The following is a 22,637-nucleotide window of genomic DNA, read 5'->3' as shown; positions in this document are numbered from 1 at the left end:
TATGCTGTGGACCGCTTCCTCATTGGTTATGTATTTTTATGTTGATTTTTGAAAAAGTCTGCGTCATTCAGATCACCTTGACTTCTGTTTCCACACCAGCACGCTGCAACAGCTTGCTCACTAGAGCTGTGTGTGGGCAGAGTGGGAGGGAACAGGTGGTGAAGAGTGAGGGGCGTTGGAGAGAAGGCTACTGTGTAAGCCGTGTAAGCCACCCTGCTGTCTCGTCAGACCACACACTATCAGGGCCTGGATCGTTTGGATGTGTGCACGTGTGCCTGCGTGTGTTCGCTTGTTTTTCTCCAGGGCTGATCATTTGGAGGTGATGCACCCCGCTGCCCCCACAGTAGGATAATGAAGTCATTATACCTGCAACTTAACTCAAAAACACCTTGTCTGAACTACAGTTAGTTGCCATGGTAATATTGGCATGGTTGCAGCAGGGATTATAGACAAATGTCTGAAATGTGATCGATACATCAGTGGCGTTTTTTTCCATGAATGTACTGTTCATTAACTTTTCATTAGTAGATTAATTGATACCCTGTAACTTCGTTTTACTGGGTTTAGCTTCCTAATGAACTTGATACCTTAAGGGACCTTGAATGTCTTAAGACGAGGTGCTGTGATGTTCTCCGGTTCATTTCATCAGTGTAAGAATTCATAAGGCCCCATAGATGGAAGATACGTTTTACAACTTTGGTGTTATCCAAACCCACCCAATCCAGCACTCATTTCATTGCCAAATATTCCCTCCATTGCTAATTTGAATGCATATTTATAAGATAACACCCCTTGCCAAAGTGTGTGTTTGTGTGTAAAAAGGAATGACAGGAGGGAATGGAGACTGGCAGTTCGTATTAATCAGTGAAGTGTCATTCATTACATCTACATGTTCACAGGAAGCCAGGTTATCTTATGTTAACTGGATTTTTCTTAGTCAATTTAAAAAATAAACATTGTTTCTCATTTAAATGTTTTAGAAATGGGGTATATAAGGATAAGAATGATGAGATTTCTTACGTGCGTGTTATTGCATTGATTGCTGCTAATCTCTCAAGTGGCCCAAGTTTCGACAGGCAACATCGGAAGACTCAGCTGACAGAATTACCATTGCACTAAAGCTCCATTTAAGGAGGAGCAGCCAGCACTTTGAGTGCTTTACTTAACAGATGGAATTTTAGAGGAGTTAAGTGCTACTTGACCACAGGGAGGAGTGATGCTGGCACTGAAGCTGCAGCAGTGCTTTCCGCTGTCTGTCATGTGGCTCTCTGTGGTGCACTGGGGGACAGTAATTGATTAACATTAACATCCTTACATTCATAACACTTGGAACTAGGAAGCGCAGGTTTATCTAGCAGTAAAAGTTGTTTGTGTAAGTGACTCAAGAGCCCCTACATCGCCGACGCACCCCAGAGAACAGTTGCATCATTTTTTCCTTGGCTTGATCACTAACTGCCAATGTCAGACAGGGCATAGCAACCCCTTGTCTTTTTAATGTTTGAAGAGTCGCCGTCTTAAAATTTGATGATCATTAAGATTGCACTAGCCCATGAATATTAAAAAGAGCAGAGGTCCCCCCCCCCCTCTCTTTGCTCTTGTTCTTTTATTCATTCCTTTCTTATCTCGCTTTGTCAATGCCATCTTATTTTGAACTGCTTCATCTCGGCCAGAATTTTAACTGGACCCAAACAAACAGGTTTTCTCAGGAGAACATCCACTAGCACTGTAGTGGCACTTAGTATGTTTAATGCGAAACATTATGTCAGTCCATTGCCTCTAATTGTGCCGTTGAGTGTTCATTAAGATGCTCTGCCAACTATTGTTTATACTGCAAGGCTTTTAATATTAGCAGCACCTAATATTAGTACGCTGTAATGTGATGACCTAAAAGACAGACACGCATGTTGTTTGTTTTGTCCAAACAAGAACCTTTTTAAAATGTAGTAGAACCTCCCCACCAGTGGGCGAACACTGTGTCTTGTGTCTTAGCGTCACACTAATTAAATTTTTTGCTTTTGCTGTTTTCTCTCAACAGGGAACAAGCAGAGATTTGATGTTGTGACCTGCGCCCGCTTGATTTGGCAGAGATGTACTTTTCTCAAGACGCCTGCAGTTGGATGGATTAACAGGTTAGCTTCCAATCCCACAGCCAACTCTGCTCATCCACCTTCATTACATACTTCATTACATACTTCAGCACCGCCTCCGTCGTCTTTTTAGCTGCTCTCCCATCTATATTCCAAAGCCATGCAGTGTGTTAGATGATATTGGTGGTGATGGAAAGATGGTATTCTGTGCATTAAGCAAAGAGTGAACACACAGTGACCCCAGCAAGTATCATGGCTTTGTTTTGAAAATGATAATATAGCCTACTGGTGATGGGGAATGGTTGATTGTCGGTAATGTGACGACAGATCTACTAATGACTGATTTCAATGATCTACCTCACATCCTATAACTCAGCGCTGGAAACCTGATCAGACTGGTTTGTGCTTACCTGTAGGGACAGGGAAACTGATACAAGGCAGCTGCTAAATAAATAAAACAGGCCCTAACCCAAAAGCAGCTGATATGTACTACAGGCTTAGAGTGTTTAGGCTCAGGTTCCATCCTGTGGAGGCCCACATCACTACACCTCATCACTACAGTACACTTCATAATTACAATACAGCATGACCCAAGTACAGCTGACCCATGTCTGTATACTTTTGTGAGAGTTAAATCTACAAAACAAGTCTGAGCCCAAAACTAAATAAGTAAAGCATCAGAAGTTACAGGAAACATCCTAACCTAAACAAACACCATAGTTAGTTCTGACTCCTCTCTCAAGTCCAGATATCAGGATGTTAGAGAGGCGTTTAGTATGATGTGCAAATGAATTCAGGCCACAATGTAAATAATGCAAACATCCTCAAAGCACCACGCAACAACAAATACACAATGGCTGAGGTTGCCATAGCAGTCTGTCAACCACGCAGTGCAGTAAAGAAGCTAAGAGAGGAATTCTCATCTGGCTTATATATTTGAGCCAGATGAGCTTTTATCAACCTGAACTGAAAACACAGCAGAGGAGCCATTCAATATTCAATCTAACATGTAACCAAAACGGCAAACAAATAACTTTGACTTTACTTCATTGTGTGTGTTGTGAGGCAGAGACAGTTAGACAATAAACAGAACCTTCCTTTTTAATAAATACCATATTTTCTTCTGGAATTATGGGTCGTATTATATTCAAGGATGTAAATGGTTACGTAATGATATCAGATGTTTTCGTGAAGTGAGTTGAGTTAGTGTGTTATGCCACACAATAGTTTATTTTTTTGTGGTGTTGATCTTGTCTATTACAAAAGTTTGTAGTAGTTTCAGGAGCTGCAGCCAACATCACCAGGCAATAACAAGTCTTGTCTCTGCGTGCTTACTCTGTGATCATGGCAGCCATACAAGTTGAATTTCTGTATCTGATACAGTGAGTGAATGTGAACCCAGTGACCCCACTACTCTGTCAGTCCTCCTTATTTTTCATACTAATAGACTGGAGTATACACAGTGGATCCCTTAGCTATCATGATAACTAGAGTAGCAACAGACTTTGTCCTGTATATTTGGATATCTACTGTTTCTCTACTTTATGCAGCTCAGTTTTGTAATATTTTCTAATCACATCAATGTGTGAAGGGAATGTTGGCGTGGTCAGGGTGTATGTGTGTATATACAAGCTTAAGAAAGCATTACAAAGATGCGAGTCAGCGCTGAAGCAACGACTAGCTCATCCTGCCAGGTTTCCAGTCTCACTCCATAGCTATGTTCAGACAGTCGACCTTTACGGCTTCACCAGACTGATGAAGAATACAGGGTTTGCTCTGTATGCCGAAATGGCTTTGACCAAAAGTTTGATGCTAGTGAAAGGAAGCTGTTTTTATAAAACTATATATGATGATCTGTCTTGCACCCAGCAAAGCCTGTTACTCAGTGCTGGACACTTTGGTTGGGTGGTATGGCCAAAAACTAAAATCTTACTTTTTTCCTACTTTTTTTTTCAAGCTTTGAATTGATTCACAATTTTAAACAAATTGTGTGCAGGATTGAAATATTTATTTATTTTTTTTTAGACAAAACAAGAATAATAAGACCTGCACCACTTGCAAGGCCGTCATCATTATGCCTAAAATACAGGTTACCCACAATAGCCACTGACTGTCAGAACCAGATGCTTCAACTAAGTAGACAAAGCAGAAAACTCACTAAATGATCTGCTGCTGTTTATGTTAACTTAGAAGACATCAGTGTGATATCTGCAGACTGCTGCTGGCTAGCATTAGCTACACGGCAGCTACACTTCAACTCTCATATTCAAAACATAATTATGTTATGAAAGAGAGCGCTGTCCGTACTCTTTACCTGCCTAGTCCTGTTTAGGGTCAACAGAGAGGCTGCAGCATATCACAGTGTGCACTGGGTTAAATGCAGGGAACAAACAAACACCTATGAAAATTTAGAGCTTCCCTTTCAACTCACCTGCTTGTCATTGGACTGGGAGGAAACCTGAGTACTCTGAGAAAATCCTCATAGACACAAGAAGCGCCAAAGTGTGGTATGAGTGAATATCATTCATTGACCAAATTAAAAATACTGCCATGCTTCACCAAGCTCTTACTTGTATATTGTGTGTTAACAATATGTTATATGATTTTTGGTTGTATTAAAGCTAACTGGCCGTTTTGGGCTTGCGAGGTCAAAAACTTTTACTGACTGATCACACTTCGCCATGAAAAGATTTCTGTCTCTTCTCCAACACTTGGGAGACATTACCACAGAGGCAGGTTTACCTTTTATGTCTCTAGTGTTTGGATTGCAGTCCGGTGTGTTTGTGTGTGTGTATGTGTATGTGAAAGACCTGGATTCTCCAAGACGGATAGCTTTGGCTCCTTCCTCCAACACATGGTTGCCAACAGATTCTTCTCTTGGGTAAACGGAGACATCGAGACTGCAAACTGCTACTCATCTTCGGCTTGTGGGTGTGTCTTTGTCTGAGCAGCAGGAAGTTATTTGGACAAATGGGTCTGTTATTGACTAGCCCATTCCCCTGACTGACTAGACGCTTTGATCTGCACATTATAAAGTCACGCATCTACTTTACAGGGGATGAAAGGAGAATGGTTTTAATGTTTTTGATCATAAAGCAGTTTATGTGTTTTATACCATTTTATTTCCATCAAGGTTTACCAGTCCTGTATAATTAGTGTTTTATTCCATAGTTCTTAAACTTCCACTCCTCCTTGTCTTTGTTTTCCATGTGTTCATTCAGTGACTTTACCTTTATCACCCATTGGACTCATTGATATCAATGAGGCAATACTGTTTTTTTTTTTTAATTTCTTGTCGCAATGCCTGCAGTGTACAAGCACACAAACATGTGTATGTCTATTGAGTGTACTTCTGGCCCACTCTCTCTGAACCCTAGCTGAGGTCATTCAGCTTCTTGCTGCACTCATATCCATACACCAGGCCACGTCAAAACAAGGTAGTCCTGCGGCAAGCAGCAGCAGCAGCCTTCAGCGTGGGTGGGTGTTGTTGAATCTGTTATGAATGTGGTGAGTGTGCATTTTTTGTACAGTGAAAGCTCCAGTGTGGTTTTTCTTGCTTGAGTTAATTTGAGCAAGTCATATTGCATTAATATATGTGGAATTCAGCATGAAACACTCTAAGCAAGCATGCAGAGAGGAATGCTGTTGCGCGTCGAGTAAAAAGGAGGGCTTTCTTGTCTCCCAGGGCAGAAAGATGAGAGGAGAGAGAAGCATGGATACATAGGTAGAGAGCGGGGGATGGTGTCAGAGAACGAAGAGATGTAGGGGCTGGGTGGGATACCTTGTCAGAACTTAGCTTATCATACAAATGCATCTTAATTTCAAAAATCCATTTGTATCCCTCTGCTTTGCCCAACTCTTAGACATCAAAACACAATTAAAAACTAGAATCAGAGGATAAATCTGTTTTTATTTAAGTTAACATGGCTACCCTACTGTGTTATTAAAGACCTCATACTGGGCTCTGGTTGGGAAAAAACACAGGGCCGTCCAGCAAAAGAGTGTAACCTTTCTCTATTTTTGCCAAAACACGATGCGATCTCGTCCGTGCGCATTGCCATTAGATTACTTTGTAGCGTGGGTGGGGTAATTCTAGTGCTCCCCTCAGGCATTGAGGATAAAATGATTGATACTATGAGGAAGGATTTTATAACTCTGAAAAGTTATCAGTGACAAAGTGCTGTGCAGTGTTATGGTGTTGCATAAACCCTCAAACTATTTGAATATCAGAACTGTTGGTCTCAGCGCTCATAAAGCATCCAAAAATAGTAATATTGAGTCCCAACGTTTAATCCATCTGACAGGTTTGTTTTCTGGTGTATAATGAGGATTACACAAGATGTAAACTAGAAATACATCATCTGTTTTCCCCCCCAAACATGTCCTTAGAACATGAAACCAAACTGAAGGATTAAAAAAAACATAGATGTGAATGTCCTCATTTAGATGAGCTCCAGACAGTTGCCAAGGCAAATGTCTGAAATGCTGCCTCTGAGTTTCATACTTCTCGAAGTGATAGTCAGGTTAAACGAGTGCACAAAGAAACAACGTTAAAATGCAAAGGGGGATGAGAGATGCAGATCCATACTACATCAAACAAACGGAGGCAAAGGTCTGTCTGCTTTATCTCGGTCGAGTGGAAAATAGGAGGAGCATGAGTCCCTGGTAAATTTAGACATTTGTCTGTCTGAGCTGTCATACAGAGTCTGTTTGTTGTCACAGTACAAGTCTATACAGTCAGTAGAGGGAAAGTCCACAGGTTGCAAAACCACTCCAGAGATCAAAAATGAGAAATTCACTTCACCTCGCAGCTGAATGCAGCTCACTGTTTGGATGGAGCGCTATCTTGGAGTGAGAGTGAACAGACATTCAGACTTAAGACTTTCTTGATTCATTTAGTGTATAAAATGTCAAAAAAAATGAAAATGCACCACAAGAATTTCTCAGAGCCCGATATGACAGTCAACAGTTCAAAACCCAAACATATTCAGTTTACAGAGAAAGTGGAGAAACTTACCTTACTTAACCTGCACTTGTTTGAAAAATGAGATCAATTCATGAGTCATCAATTATCAGAATAGTTGCTGATTAATTATCTTTTGATAGAAGTTGATTGACTACTCATTGCAGCACTAGACTTGATTGATATTGCAGTTCATATTTTGTATAATAAAATATTTTCCTGATAGATCATTAGCTTTAACTTTACATCATCTAGAGCTGACTGTGCAATCGTCACCTTGCCATACATACCAGTAGGGGTGTGTGATATGACCATATTAGATTGCGAACGATTAAAATGTCTCCACGATCTGCCTTTACAGAGAGATCGTTAGCATCGTGCTACAGTGCACATTGTATCAGTTCAGTATGCTAGCAGGAGGCAAACAGGTAACAGCACCGACATGGCGAGCGCCTCCTACCACATCTGCTGGTGAAATCTCTAGCAGCTTTTATGTCCTGCTAAGAAGCTCCCCTGCTGCACATTATGTTAAACTGACAGCTGGGCTACAGGTAAACACCACTGTTTAGCGATTAGCCCACCTGCTAACTGATAACACTAACTTCTGTCATACTGCAAGCTAGCGTGATGTCAGCTCTGGTGTACTGTTTTTTTTTTTTTTTAATGGTGCACACCCTGCTAGTTATCTGAATCAATCAACTTATCAACTATTTGCTTTTCAGCTGTGAAATGAGTTGTCATTGTACTGTTAGTTTGGTTTCACACTGCAGTGTCCATTTAAAACAAGGCTAAAAAGATTGTCACTACTTCTTAATGCAGCTTTGCGCACCTGCTCTTATTTATTTATAGAACTGTTTGTGTTTCAATGTAATTTTGTCTTTCATGGGTGTATGTTTTTATGTTGTTAGTGAGCCCCTAACCTAAGACAAATTTCATTATGTGATAGACATTTTTTGAAACTTGAGTACTGTTCAGTAACTTGAAAAACCATCCAACATGAAAAAGAACTTTTATAACTTTGAACTCTGATAGGATATTCTTGCCATATTACCCACCTATACATACCAGCACAGTGGTGTAAAGGAAGTGAAACTTAAAAAAACTATCAAGGACGACTGCTCACTGATGTAGTGCCATGGCAGTCAGCAAAACCACATGCTAGATTTTACACTTGAAGTTCCTTTTTAACATTTGAATGCAACACAAGACAGACTTCTAAAGCGCTGGTGCTTTCTCCAACACTCGTCCTTGACTGGCCCAAAGCGCTCTGTCCAGTTCAGCAGAGCAAAGTGGAAACGAGCTGTTGAGCTGCAAATGTGGGAGAACTCTGTGTGTGCGTGTGCGTGTGCGTGTGTGTGTGTGTGTGTGTGTGTGTGTCCTATTTCCTTCCACCGTCTTCGAGAGGCGCACAGTCAGTGCATCTGTGAGAGTGGGTGGTTTTGTACTGCTTGGGAAAGACTTTGAGCGTGCTCCACACTAAGCCCTCCCCTTCTCCCTCCCTCTCTATCGTTCCCTCTCTTCCCTCCTCCCTCCAGCAGCTGTTTTCCTGTCTAAGCTGGGAACTGGAGCCAGGCTGTTTTTCCCCATCCCCGCGTCACAAGCAGGAACTCACCCGACTTGTCGGCATACGCAAACACGCAACACACTCTTTTTGTCTGTCTCTGCCCTGTCCCACACTCGTCTGGCTGTTGACTGTGTACTGACCTCATTTTGGACTACAGACTGAGGAATAAGTATCCCCACTCTTTTACTTGACTGCTGTGACTGCGTGTTCACATTGCTGTGTGAGAGCCGTCTGACTGTTTGGAGAAATGCTTTCATGGTAAGATGTCTCTTCCCTCCTCACTGGCCACTTCTGTCTCTTGACCTCTTGTTTGTACTTTTCTCCGTCTGTGATATTTTCTCGGGTTTCCCGTCTCTCCGTTGGCAAAACTGTTGCTGGGCTTGTTCCATGCTGACAGTTCCCAAAGTCTTTCTGTCTGTGTCTTTAAGCTTTTTCAGGGTTTCCACATGTCCCAGAATGGTCTTGTAATGAATTAAATTAAACATCAAAGCTCTAACATGTCTTAAATGAGAATAAATGTGGCATTCATTGCTTTACTTGTTTAAAAAACGTAGTTATTCTGATGAGCTGTTATTTCCAGTTAAAAATGATGTTTCTATATTTCAACCTGTCATGCCGGCTTATTATTTGAGCTAAAGTCCGCTGTAATCTCTGCTTGTTGCATCTTAACTAGTTGGCTTTGTATATAAAAAGGAAGAACTGTTAAGTTGCTGTTCCAACCAGCCACCCTGACCTCTCCAGCACGGCTGTAATCACACTTTCCGTGTAGCGTTTCACACCGGGTGACTGAAAGGTGGGAGAGCGACACATGATTAAAGACTTTGTGTATTGCGTTACACTGCTGCTACGCTAGGCCAGTTCAGTCCTGACTCGTAGTTATACTTGGCAAAAAGTGGGAGTTAGTTATGTATGGCTGGTTAGATGAAATACTCCAGTAAGTTTAAGACGTTACACTAACTATTTTGAATGTGTTTTGGGCTGTTGCATTATATCAAGCCTGCTAATTTCAAATGTTTGATCCTTATTGATACCAGAGAGACAGTAATGAGTTGAATAGCTTCAATCATATTTTCTTTCCAAAGCTTATTGACACTTCTGTCAGGGAAACAAAATGGCATCTTTGTTGTGGTCATTCTTCATAGTGAAAATTTCTTAGTATCTGGAATAGTTCCAGTGCAAGAAAATTAAATCCTGTGACATTTCTCATCCTCAACTAAGCAGCTGGAGCCTCACAAAATCCCTTATCCTCCCATCTCTTCATGTGGTTCCTGGAATAATGCCACCTCAGAGTTTAGAGACACACTGAGGGAATCTATAAACCGTGATGACGACAATCTTCCAGTTTCATTGCATGTTTACACTGTCGTGGTCGCAATCTGAGAGGGACTGTACAATAGCGATTGAGAGGCTCGTCAGAGTGCAATGAAAGCCTGGTAAACTGTAGTGTGACGTTAATTGGGAAAAAAAAAAAAAAATCGGATGCAAGCAGAGACATGTCATCAACTTGCGTCATCTATCTACGTTGCTCTGATGTTTTGAAAATGTGGGAAAAACAGTAAGCAAGCTTCGGCCGTAGCACTCGGATGCATCGAAAAGTTACAGGAGGAGGAGACTGTGAAGCTGCCGGCAGCCAGAGGAAGAGGGTCACATGAAATGCTGATTTAGCGAAATGAGGATTGGAGTAAATGTTTTTAGCAGTCATGTTAGGCTAGCTGGCCAATGTATCCTGCATCATTTCATGTCATATTCTGATTGGTTGGTTTGAAAACATGGTTTATAGCAACAGTCACATCGGGGGATTTTGGTCTATAATTTGCTGACACTATCAGAATTGGGGCCCAACCAATACTCGTTTTTTGGGGCCGATACTGACATTAGGGAGCGTTGTCAATATATGCACGTTTTTTTGCAATGATTTTTCAAGAGTGGTTATCAAACAATTGTGACAAAGATATGTAATGGAGGCAAGATATTTTACAGTTTAACAATAAACTTTATTGTATAAAATGACATCAGTGCGCTGAAACAGTAAACTGAGAATTTAATAATTAAAATAACTATAAAAAAAACAGAACAAAAAAACCATTTACATATATTAAACTTGAATTAAGAAAAAGGATCAAATATACATAAAATGCTGCCTATATAACTTAAAAAAAAAATCTGTGTATATCGGACAACATATACGCCGATACCGATATATCTGTGATAGGCCAATATCGGCAATATCACCAATATATCAGTTAACACAGGCAGGCTTTGGTTGTCATGAACGTTTGTACAAAATTTGGTGCCAAGCCATCAATTAGATCAATTAGATGCTGAGATAATTCACAAAAAAAGCTTTTAAAAACTTTGACCTGTTGGTGGCACTAGAGAAAAAAATCAGAGGATCATCAAAGTCAAGGAATGTGAGTATCTTTTTTTTTTTCCCCCCCTCAGTCAAGTGCAGATAGACTGGAAACATGGGTAGAGAGAGGGGTATGCATCCTAACCAGCTGGCTACCAGGGCGCACAGGATATTAAATATCTGTAGCAAATGTCATGGCAATCCATCAAATAGTTAGATTTCTATCTGGACCCAAGTGGTGGACGGACCGACATGGCCACTCCTATAGCCATGAAGCTAGCATGGCTGATAAACCAGTTGGTAGTCTGTATTTGTAGGCCAAAACAGTCTCGTTAGTTTATGCTCCAAATACAAATGTTAGATATGTCTAATAAAAAGTCGCTACCGCCACTGTAGTTTTTGTTTAGCTTTGCTTTACACTGGTGTTGTCAGTTCATGTTCTTTTGCTTGTAGAAGGAAAAAAAAAAGAGGCGTATGTTCAGAATCCTTAGATGGAGCACTAACCTTAAAATGCATGGCATAAATCCATGTTGGGATTCAACCATTATTAATTTTTTGTTTTTTACTTTGGATTATACTCTGGGTTAATGTGGTTGTCCTTTCCCCTTAAACACTGGATGTTGGAGAACAGTTGAATATTTCAGTGCAATTTCAGACCAGGGAAAATGAATCTGGAATCTGGAAAACACACAGTGAGATGAAGTGCAAAGTCCAGTTTGCATACATACGATTTGCCGTCTGCAAACTTTGTGTAGCCATTTATTCAGCCCTGTAATATGGTAACTAAGCTAAATGATAAGTTTGTCATTGGCAGAGTAAGAGTACATACATACATGCTCATACCCGTGTCGTCATTGCCCCCTGCTGATGTTCCAGCACCGGTGTGCAGATAAGAGTGTGTGCGTATGTTTGAGTGGGTGATACTTCAAAGTTCCTGCATTAGCAGTCTGCATTTTTGTGCCCTCGAGTCATGTGTGTGTGTGTGTGTGTGTGTGTGTGTGTTAGGGCGGGGTAGGGGTTGCTTGTGTTAAGACTGGCTGTGCATGTTTGATATGCTAACAATGGTTGTCACGCTACCAGCGGCCTTCTTCATGTCACTGCCTCCCATGCTCGAGATAAGTTTTCTGCTGCGGATTCCAAGTCAAGTTGCATCTTAAACAGTCCCAGCTCCTCCTCGCATCCAATCTCTTCTACACCCACAAGAGAGGAAAAACCACTGGGCTGATATTAAGATCTGCTTTTTAAAAGAAGCGGAGGACATTAAAACGAAAGTCAAAAGTGAAGGAAATGAAGCAGAGATTGTTCATGGTTCGTAGCCACTGTATTTGACACTGGATAATCCCCTTCACTGAATTCAGCTCTCTTAATCTGAACATGTGTGGACTGCAGCCCTTCTTCCTCGCAGTTCAGGGTTCCCACTATCACGCATCACTCATCTGCAGTCATCTCATGTGTTTCTCTCCTCTGTCATCAGTTCTCTCATCTCTCCTTCTCCTTCATGTTCCTCCTTTACTTTTCCTTGCCCGTCATCTCGTTCGCGGACCCTCCTCATCAACCCTGACCTTCTTCACGGCCAGCTTTCGCCCGTCCTTTCACTATCCTTTTTTGATATTAAATCAGCTCCCTCCACATCTCCTCATCCTCAACTCGCTCACTATGCAGTAGAGTGAGAGAGGAAGGCTGATTCCCCTTGTAGATGGTACACAAGATATACATGTCCAACGCTTGGATGTAGATTTGGAGACGGTAGTAATAGTTGTTGGCAGCCTTATTTGGGGGGGAAAATTACTCTGAATTGTCTTTTTGTGGCTCCATGTTTTGTCGAAGGTGAGCGTCCCCCCTTTTTACCACATGATGACCTTGTCTCCTGACCCCTCAGATGTGTCTCGCTGTCTCTCAGTGCTCATTTGAAAGTAATGACTCCTTGTCATTTTGTTGTGACTGCTAGCATGATCAATAGGTCTATATATTTTTGTGGGTATCATTTTGTTTTCACTGTGAGAACATCATAAATGTTGCTTTGCATGTCAGCAGCAAGACTTGCTAAATGTGCGGGGTTTTCTCAGGAAATAATAAAATGACCGCAGGCTTTCCAAAGCTTTTTATTGCAGAGATTGCTTCCCCTCGCTGAGCTCCCTTAACTAACATCAGAAATGAATACACTTCATTATAACTTGGCCAAACGGGCTATATCGTCACATTGTGTATGGATTAAATATGCACGTAATGTGAGACCGGTCAGCAGATGACAGTGCTCGGGAGGTTTTGCTTTGTTGATTCATCTTGTAATGATTAATCAGCATGTCACAATTCCAGGGTAAAAATTACCCTGTTTTTTTGAGACTATTATGTTTTTTTTGTATTTCTGTTGTCTGCAGACGGTTTTAGATAAAGGGCTCGATCAGTTACAATCAGCTGTGTGTGTGTGTGAGTTCAGAAGAGCTCTCTGAACACCGGGGCAGAGGCAGCACAAGCCGGTCAAACACTAGGATGAAGTTGATTTTCAGGTTTGACATTCACCAGCCGGAAGTGTCTTTTTGATGTCAGCAGCTCCATGTGGATGGCATCAAGTATTCTCAAAAGGTTTTTTTTTTTTTTTTTTAGAGAGGTTGACAGGACCACATCTCTGTCTCTCTGTCTCTCCCACCGGCTGAAGCCATAACTGTCGATGTAATCAATCAGCTGGTTATAAAAAAACATTTACAATCTATTCGAGATAATCACTTTGATTTAATATTAGTGTTTAGACTGTGCAGGACAGTTAAGCAGAAAAGAAGAATGTTTCATGTTGTTTAAGCCTAATAATTTCTATTACTTCTGTAATATTTTAACTCTACAGGGTACACAGGTAGACAAGTAAGAAACAAACAGCCTGACCAACATGACACGCCTGTCACACATACTTATAAACTCATAGAACATTGTAATGTAATAATAATAGACTTGGACTCAGACTCAAAGTGCTCCGAATACATTAAACCGTATTGACTGAATACAAATTTACGTGTGTGTGTGTGTGTGTGTGTGTGTGTGTGTGTGTGTGTGTGTGTGTGTGTGTGTGTGTGTGTGTGTGTGTGTGTGTGTGTGTGTGTGTGTGTGTGCATGTGTGTGATCCAGACGTGGTTGCTGTAGTTAAATTGTAGACATCTCTTTAAATGTCACTGTATGTATTGTAGATTAATTGGACACTGTGGTAGGCTATCTGCAACACGACTGCTTATTCTTTTTCTCATCACATTTTCATTCTCTCTCCGGATCCTCATGAATCATCTCTTTCTGGCTTGTCACCTGATGGTTTGGCCCAGTGTTCCCTTACTGATGACCAATGCTTGAAGAATTTCCAGCAAAATCAGTGTGTGTGTGTGTGTGAGTGTTAAGGGCTCGTATGTGGCGTGAATGTTACAGGCGTGCAAATAAATGTCAACTTAATGGTTGGTAGCCACTGTGATTACAGTCTCTTTGTCCATGACTACATTATGCTGTGTGATAAATTGCTCCATGCCTCGTCTCTGGTGTTTATAAATGAATTCATACGGAAATGGAGAGTTTGTCACTCTTCATGAGTTGTAGTCATGAGATAGTGCCAGTGAATGTTGAGAGTAGTCCATTTTTTTTTTGTTGTTGTTGGTAAAGCTGTTGTTCACACATTTTCTTTCTTGATCTTGCATCTCCGTTCACCTCTACAATTCACAACGTGTTTACTTTGTGACATTTAAACACACTGGGAATGCAAAACCATGACATGTGAAAATGTTTTCCTGCTCTATATGATCTGAAACCCAAATAATTTATGCCTGCATCAAGCAAATGACTTTCCAATAATGTAATGCTCCAGTGACAACTATTTAACATATCTCCAGAGAAAAAGAGGCATCTGTTTGGCTGATTTTTAAATGTAGGTAAATGTTAAAGTTCTGCATAAGGCTGCTCTGTGTGTGTGTGTGTGTGTGTGTGTGTGTGTGTGTGTGTGTGTGTGTGTGTGTGTGTGTGTGTGAGAGACCGGGTGGGATATTTCACTCAAGCGTCACTGTTCTGTACTTTCCCTGGAAGCATCATGTGGAGTCCTTTCCTAAGAAACTATAGGGGATTGAGAAACACAGTAGGGGCATTGCATGTAGGAAAGTCTGATAAAGGGGAGGACAAGGAGGGATGTCATTACAGCAGATCTGGAGCAGCTCTTTTGACTTGGTAATACAGAGAAACTGTGTGCGCATGTTTTTGCGGGGTGTGTGGTTATTTATTGAAGTAAGGGTGAAGTCACTGAGGGCTTTCAGTTTGCTTGCCGTGAAAGCTCAGCATATACATTACGTTTTCTTATGAAGACTCATAAAATATGAATTGCATCACATTTGTTTGCTTGGTGGGGACAGTATTTGCTAAGAAGATGGGAGTGCGTATTGCCTGACTGTTTTCAGAGGAAGTCACCAGCAAGTTTCATCAAAACCTCCTCCCTCTGTCTGTGTTTATATGTCATTATTTCTTTAAAAGGCCCTTAACACTAACTGATTGAGTTTAATTTGTATTGGTGTGGACTGTATACCTAATTGTATATGTTTCTGAAAGAAGGGATAGTTTGTATTAGTCTCTGTAATGAAACACAGGGCTGACAGGGTGGTCTGTGGAGGAGACCACATTTTAGTAATAACAGGTGTCTGGTGTTTGTAGGCGTCATCTCAACTTGTTTGCTGCACATTTACACTGAACATTAACATCCGAGATCCAGGTCAGATGTCTAAAATGCTGGTACCCGGCTTTTAGATTAGTTTTCTAATACTTTTACTGTATCTCTATCTCTAGTCCACACTTGAGATCGGCTACTAAAGAGGGGAAATGGTTTTCTAGTGAAATGCTAGAAATAAAGAGCAATGTATCCATCATTTCTCCTCCTCTGTCATGTCCTCCCCTTTCTGCAGCTCTGGCTGGAAGCCAGTGCTGTTGATGCCACATTTGTGCTTCTGTCTCTGCCAGTCTGCATCACTGTTTGATATACATGTATGAATAAGAAACACATCTTTTGTTGGTGACGTTTTATAAACAAAATGAGTTTAATCAAATTATTCATCAGAGCTGATCATATTAAAAAGGTTTCCATGGTAAAATTCACATTGTGAACTGTCCCCAGAGGTACATGTTGTTTCAACATGCAACCTTCTGCCTGTACCTTGTACCTTTTTAATATTTACCAGAGGCTGCCAATACATTATCTATGACAGGTCAACACGCGAAATGGCTTATTTCAAGCAGTTGCTGATAAACCAAGAGTGACTGATATTAAACAATTTCAGACTTTATGTCAGCCACATAATCTTTTCTTTTTGTGTGTTTCAGGAGTGTCATTCCCCCTGGTAGAAGAGAGTGTCTGTGTCCAACGGCATCTTTCCACCCAGGACCCACAGTGTTGCTGTTGCGCCCATGAGGTAACGTCAGGACCGATCACCCCCTCATTGCCACCCTTGGTCCATCCATTTCCCTCCCCTCTGCCCCTTCCTCCCTTGGACCCACCCAGCCATGGGCCAGAAGATCTCAGGCAGTATCAAGTCAGTGGATGTACGCGGGGAGCCCTCTTATCGGCCAGTGCGCCGCGAACTTCGGGGTCCAGATTTCTGTCGGCCCCCGAGGCTGGACTTACTGCTGGACATGCCGCCAGCCACGTCTGAGACCCAGCTGCGCCACGCCTGGAACCCTGACGACCGGTCCCTCAACGTGTTCGTGAAGGAGGATGACAAGCTGACGTTCCACCGACACCCCGTAGCACAGAGCACAGACTGTATCCGTGGCAAGGTGGGCTACACTAGGGGCCTCCACGTTTGGAGGATTCATTGGCCGGCCAGACAGAGAGGCACACACGCCGTAGTGGGCGTGGCCACAGCCGAAGCACCTTTACACTCAGTGGGCTACACGGCCCTGGTGGGATCGGACTCAGAGTCCTGGGGCTGGGACCTGGGTCGGAACAGATTATACCATGATGGAAAAAACCGGCCAGTTTCCACGTCGGCACCCACATACCCCTGTTTTCTGGAGCCAGACGAGTCATTTGTGCTTCCAGATTCTCTGACAGTCATACTAGATATGGACGAGGGCACACTGAGCTTCATGGTAGACGGACAGTATCTGGGAGTAGCTTTCAGGGGCTTAAAGGGCAAGAGACTGTATCCCATCGTCAGCGCTGTGTGGGGGCACTGTGAAGTTTCTATTCGCTACGTCAACGGACTGGATCGTAAGTGGCACAACTCTGACAAGCACACACACACATACAGACACTTGAAAAGCTTTTCAGTGACAGAATAATATTTAACAAGCGACTGTACAGGAGTCGTGTAAATTGCGCAATTATTTAGTTTTTTCATTCTTCTAAACTTGTATGGCTGTTTAATGGCTGGCACAAAACATTAGTAGCACTATATTTGACCTGCTGAATTATGAGGACAATGTGTGAATCATAACTTTATGTAATGTCTTCATATATTTCATTCTCTCAACTGTCTTCACACATGCCTCCCGCTGTTAGTTTGCTGCTATAGTGCTTAGTTATATATACATAATTTATGGGGGGAAAAAAATCAGATGGCAGCATTTAGTTCAACAGCTTCTTAAGTGAAAGATAGTTGTATTTTTCCTCAATAGTACAGAAATAGTACAACTGAGAGTGTGTCTGAAGCAAGACATCCTTGTGTTCAGCAGAGTTAATTCCCTACAAATATGTTTGCTGTCAAAACACTTTTTAGTCTAATCCCTGTTTAAATGAACATACTCCCTCATTATCACAGTCAGCTGGGTAATATATGCTCATACACTGCTCTGACTGCTGACACCCAATTGAATTTGATTTCCAGTAAATATGGACACACAGGTTTAAATTCTATTTATAATTAATAATTTATATTAAACAAAGTGTCAGTAACCGCCGTTAGACCAGATGGGAGAAAAAGGGGGGAGAGATGGGAAACGTGATTCTAGGAAAGACATGTGTGTTCAGTTGTCACGTTTGGGCAATGGTCAGTGATGTCTGTGTCTAGTCGCAAAACAAAGAGCACTTGTTTTGAGGATAGACGGTGAGAGAGCAGTCTGGATCAGGCTGCTGAGTCATTTGGACAGACCTCAGTAAAGCCTGTACCCTTTTGAGAAGTCAAGGTCATACAGTGGCTGAAACTGTAAAGGACAGAGCCTCTGTGTGTCTGTCTATCTTGTCTCTGTGTCTGTTCTTTGCTTTTCTTGACAACCGTTCATCTGATCTACTTCGCCGATAAATTATCAAGAATTAATCAATTTTGACGGAGCATTTCTGTTTTTAACCAGCGCGGCTTTTCTTCTTTACGGCACTGGTTTAGCAGCCCATGAAACTCCCAGACCAGTTGCATGCATTGTAAATCATCTCACATGATGCTACTCAGCCAATTAAATCTGTACATTCCGATAAGCACTGCAACTAGAGTAAGTGAGTGAGATATACACAGTCACACACAAACAGGGGAGAAATAAGTGAGTCAGAGAAGTGATTTCACATGGCCTGCTCTAAAAAGAGAAAAATTAAACAGTAAAAACAGCTTTTAATCAAGAATGGAAAGACCCTTACATGTCCCTTCTTCCCACGGGTACTTCAAAACCAGTGTTTCTCATATGTTCCAGAGATAGGGCTGTGCAATATGACGAGAGAAAAACATCAACATCATTTCATATTATGCTCTATTGTTTATTTTATGACACAAATCACAGGCTTTGTGTAGATTTTTCGTTATTTGGAGTCTGTCCATCTTTTGTGAATCACAATAAATAAATCATTCTTCTTGGCTTTTTACTCGGAAAGCTTTTATTGCACTTACAGTAACATAACATAAGTTGTCATCAACTCTCCACAGCTGTCTGTCTCTCCTGCTGCGCTGCACACACACAGAAGGCTCTCAGCCCCGCCCGCGCTGAGAAAGAGCAGAGAAGAGAGAGACTGTCTTTATTTATGTTCTTAACCAAATTTATGTGCACTTGTTTAATTTCACCTCAGTGTGAGAGTATCTGCTGCATTTTGCTGTCATTTATAGTCAAGCTGCTCTCCTCTGCTCTCTATGGTTCACCGTGGGCGGGGGCTGAGTCCTCCGTGTGCGTGCTGCACACACAGGAGAGACAGTGAACCAGGTGAAGTACTCGAGCTGACAGTAACTACACTCGTTATGTTACTGTAAGTGCAATAAAATATTGGGGGGGGGGGGGGGCGGGTGCACAGACCAACCATTTATTCATTGATTTTAAAATGTGCTATATCAGGATAGGATAGGATAGGATAGGATAGGATAGGATAGGATAGGATAGGTATTGTTATCAGGATATGAGATTCTGGTTATATTGCCCAGCCCTATTCCGAGACCATGGCGAAGTGAAGTGAAGTGAAGTGCCACTACGAGACAGAGACATACCCACTCAAATCCAAACTGAAGGTACATAGGGCTGTGGCAGTGATGGTATTTCCCCTGCGGTGATTTAGCCTGATGAGCTGTCGGCCAAATGGAGCAGCAGTATCTGACGAACGTGGAAAACACTTTAAATCGTGTTGTGGCCCTGTTGGCCTACAGTCGAGTCCCCTGGTGGAAGACTACTCTACCTCGCAGGTTAAATGGCAGTCTGCTCGGCCGTGCGGTGATCCAGGAGAGTTTGACCACATAACCGAGACAAAATATTCATACAAGATGTGTTTTTCACCTACAAAGCATCAGGACCCCCCCCCCCCCCCCCCCCCCCCCCTCGGTCAGCTCATACCAAACCCAGATCTGTTATGAGGGCTGGGCGGCAGGTTAGCTTGTTATCCTGGATGGTAGCTGCGGGAGGCATGAGCGAGGCTCTGTGGAGCCCCGCGAGTGAGAATTCAGCGTGCGAGACGCCGCGCGGCAGGTGGGATACTCTGCAGTGACTGGAACGGGGGGAGCTGCCAGAGACGGACCAGATCGGGGGAGTCGCCAAACATTGAATACACGTGCATTGATGTGTAAAACAAGAAGGGCCTAACCTCATGAAGCGCTTGCAGTGGATGACAAGCGGTTGGCTTGTCTATAGCTTGTCAATATTGCAATATTGCAGTTATTTCAGCAGCCCTAAAGGCACAGAAAATGAACAATGTAAAAGCTCAGTATGATCGATCCCCTTTGTTTTCAGATGCACATTTTTTTCAAAAGCGCTCTGTTATGTGTTTTATTTTTAAATGCAGCCCTTATTTTACTTAAAATAAGAAAAGAACATTTATCTACTATTAGAGTAGTTATTATTTATAACACCTGTGTATAATAGCATGTCAGTTTCTTTCATGTTGTCAGGGTATACAGTCATTCACACCTCGCATCAACAGTATTCATTTTCCTATGCACTGAAGCAGCAATACCGGAGGCCAAGCAATCAGCCTGTTCTGCACAGGCACGTTTTGAACAGGCACTGCACTAGTGTGTGAAATATGGGGGAATTTACAGTTTCAACACTCTTAAGCAGTACTGGGGTGGCTCATTTTCAAATGCTTGCACCTGGGCTTGGCTCTCCATGAATATATTGGGTATAAGGTTAAGGCAAGATGGAGAAGGCTTTCCTTGCAGATTTGTCATTTAGCGCAGTTTCTTCAGAGAGCATTCAGTGCACATTTCTGTGTGCACTAGTCTATAAAAAGCCCACAATGAGAGGGACTGCTGCTTTGTTTACCAATAGGAAGCAGCTTAAACATGCCATGTGTACTATTTCTAGCCTGCTTCCCCTCTGTCCTTTTAGCACTCTCCCCAGTCTTCGTGCAGTCATCTTCAAATTCTTCCACGCACTGAGACAGCAAAACAAGAAATCTGTATCCCATTCTGATGTAATGGGAATATCTGTTTCACCATTGTTCCGAGGACACCGTCAAGATCAGAGTGTGCGTGTGTGTGTCAGCCCTGCCTTCTGTTAAATGTCATTGTCCCAACAATTAGTCATCTCAATCATGACTGCCCCTCAGAGTGTATAATAGCCCCTCGGTCCTCCCTCCCTCCCTTTCTCTGTCTCTAGCCTGCATGTTGCACAAAGACCCAAAGCCAGGCTGGGGGCGTTCCTGACAGTGAGGCATGAACACCATGTCCATGGCTGCGAGCCATGTGTGTGTGTTATGTGTGCTGGCGGACAGGAGCCAGTAGAGGAGGAATTCTGGAGGATGTCCCAGTGTGCCTCTGAGCTCAGCGTCTGGCCTTGCTTTGTGGGGAATGTTGGGTTAGGGGTGTGTGTGTGTGTGTGTGTGTGTGTGTAGTTAAGCCGCCTGTATGCACATGATGTAGATTGACCTATATTTGTGGTCTATGAAAACATTGTACAGTACAAAATCTGTCATTTGTCACTTTTAGTTCATGAAATTTTGCCACAGTTTTTGTCACCTTTTTACCAGAAGTTCTAGCAATTGTTTGCTTAACCTCCAAAACAACTTGATAAGCAAAATGCTCACAGCAGTTTGATTTCCAGTCTTTCTGTCCCCAAGACACCAGAGATAGAACTGGGTGCTTCTAAAGTAAAAACCTTATTTCTCTGAAAACTTCTGCTAATGGCCCTTGAGTGCACAATATGTGATGACATGGCAACATGCTACAAAAAGAGCGTCTCAGCCACTGTTATTGTTCTCTCACACATCAGCTGGTATCAGATATTAGTCACGTTCGGATGTTTCAGACGTTAAAAATAAATGAGGATTTAGAATCAAGTTGCAACATGAACATGTAATAAATGTCTCAACTGTCAAGTTGTGATCAGATTTCACTTCTCTACTTTGTATTCTGCAGATGCCCTGCAGTTAGACCTGATAAACTGTAATGTGATGGAAGGGAGATTATCTCATTTTGAGATTGAAGTATGTTGGGTGGTAAGGCAGCGCACTCATGAGAAGTACAATGAATTCTTTGATCAGCCTGTTTTTTTGCTCAACTAATGAATCTTGGAAATGGCAAAACAGAGTTTGTTAATGGAACCGGTGCTGACTTATGAGCCTGAGCTCACATCAATCACTTGTTTTTTGGTTTTTTTTTGTGTAGACATCAAAGATGATAGACTACTGATATGTTAATAAACATATTTGTATTCTTTTTACTCAGTGCAGACAACGTATATCATTTCAGTTGAAGCTATGAATCTTCAAAGAGCTTCAGCATTCTGACAGAATGCACGAGAGATCGCTGTATGATATCAGGCATAAGGCATATCTGGGTGTAATGTAGAGAAGAATGGAAGCATCAATATTTATGCATGGAGATAGCAGCGCTCCCCTGTTCCCACATGAAGCTTTTGTGCATCCTCTTAAAGGAACTCAAAGAAGATTGACTTTTTCTTCACTTTCCTGGTCTTTCACTTTTCTTGTAGTCTTATCACGTTTTTTTTTTTTTTTTTCTCCTTCTCCCTCTTGCATAAGCTCTTTTATTCTCCATCTCTTACTCCCTAGGAAGTGAGAAGAGATTATACTTCTCTCTCCTTGTCTCTTAATTCTAGGGGTGGGACAGCAAAATTGATATTGCAACATATTGTTGCAATATATTGTTGCAATTGATTCAGCTATTTTGACTTACTACTACCAGACCACCACTACCCTTCACCTCCTTATTAAGTCACTGAACAGACTGGTGACAGTCAGATGGACAGAAATCGTAGGTGACAACGAAGGAGAAATACAAGTAAAATGACCGTCCATGAACAGCTGCT

At 42.0% G+C, this 22,637-nt stretch overlaps 1 protein-coding gene across 2 annotated transcripts in view; it reads left to right on the top strand.

Annotated features, from left to right (window-relative positions):
- Positions 1 to 22,637, top strand: part of LOC122984021 (SPRY domain-containing SOCS box protein 4-like) — a 45,025-nt gene that overhangs the window by 12,741 nt on the left and 9,647 nt on the right. The window contains exons 2-3 of one of the 2 annotated variants that reach the window (XM_044354276.1): positions 2,036 to 2,129; positions 16,293 to 17,181. In XM_044354276.1, the coding sequence (XP_044210211.1) occupies positions 16,473 to 17,181 (709 nt within the window). In that variant the 5' untranslated portion in view covers positions 2,036 to 2,129; positions 16,293 to 16,472. Of the gene's footprint in view, positions 1 to 2,035; positions 2,130 to 8,632; positions 8,873 to 16,292; positions 17,182 to 22,637 lie in introns of those variants that run through there. The other variant, XM_044354278.1, reaches the window with a different exon arrangement.

Source organism: Thunnus albacares, chromosome 6 (genome assembly GCF_914725855.1).
Source record: "Thunnus albacares chromosome 6, fThuAlb1.1, whole genome shotgun sequence".
Taxonomy (NCBI): Eukaryota; Metazoa; Chordata; class Actinopteri; order Scombriformes; family Scombridae; genus Thunnus; species Thunnus albacares.
This window is presented reverse-complemented; position numbering and strand designations above follow the sequence as displayed.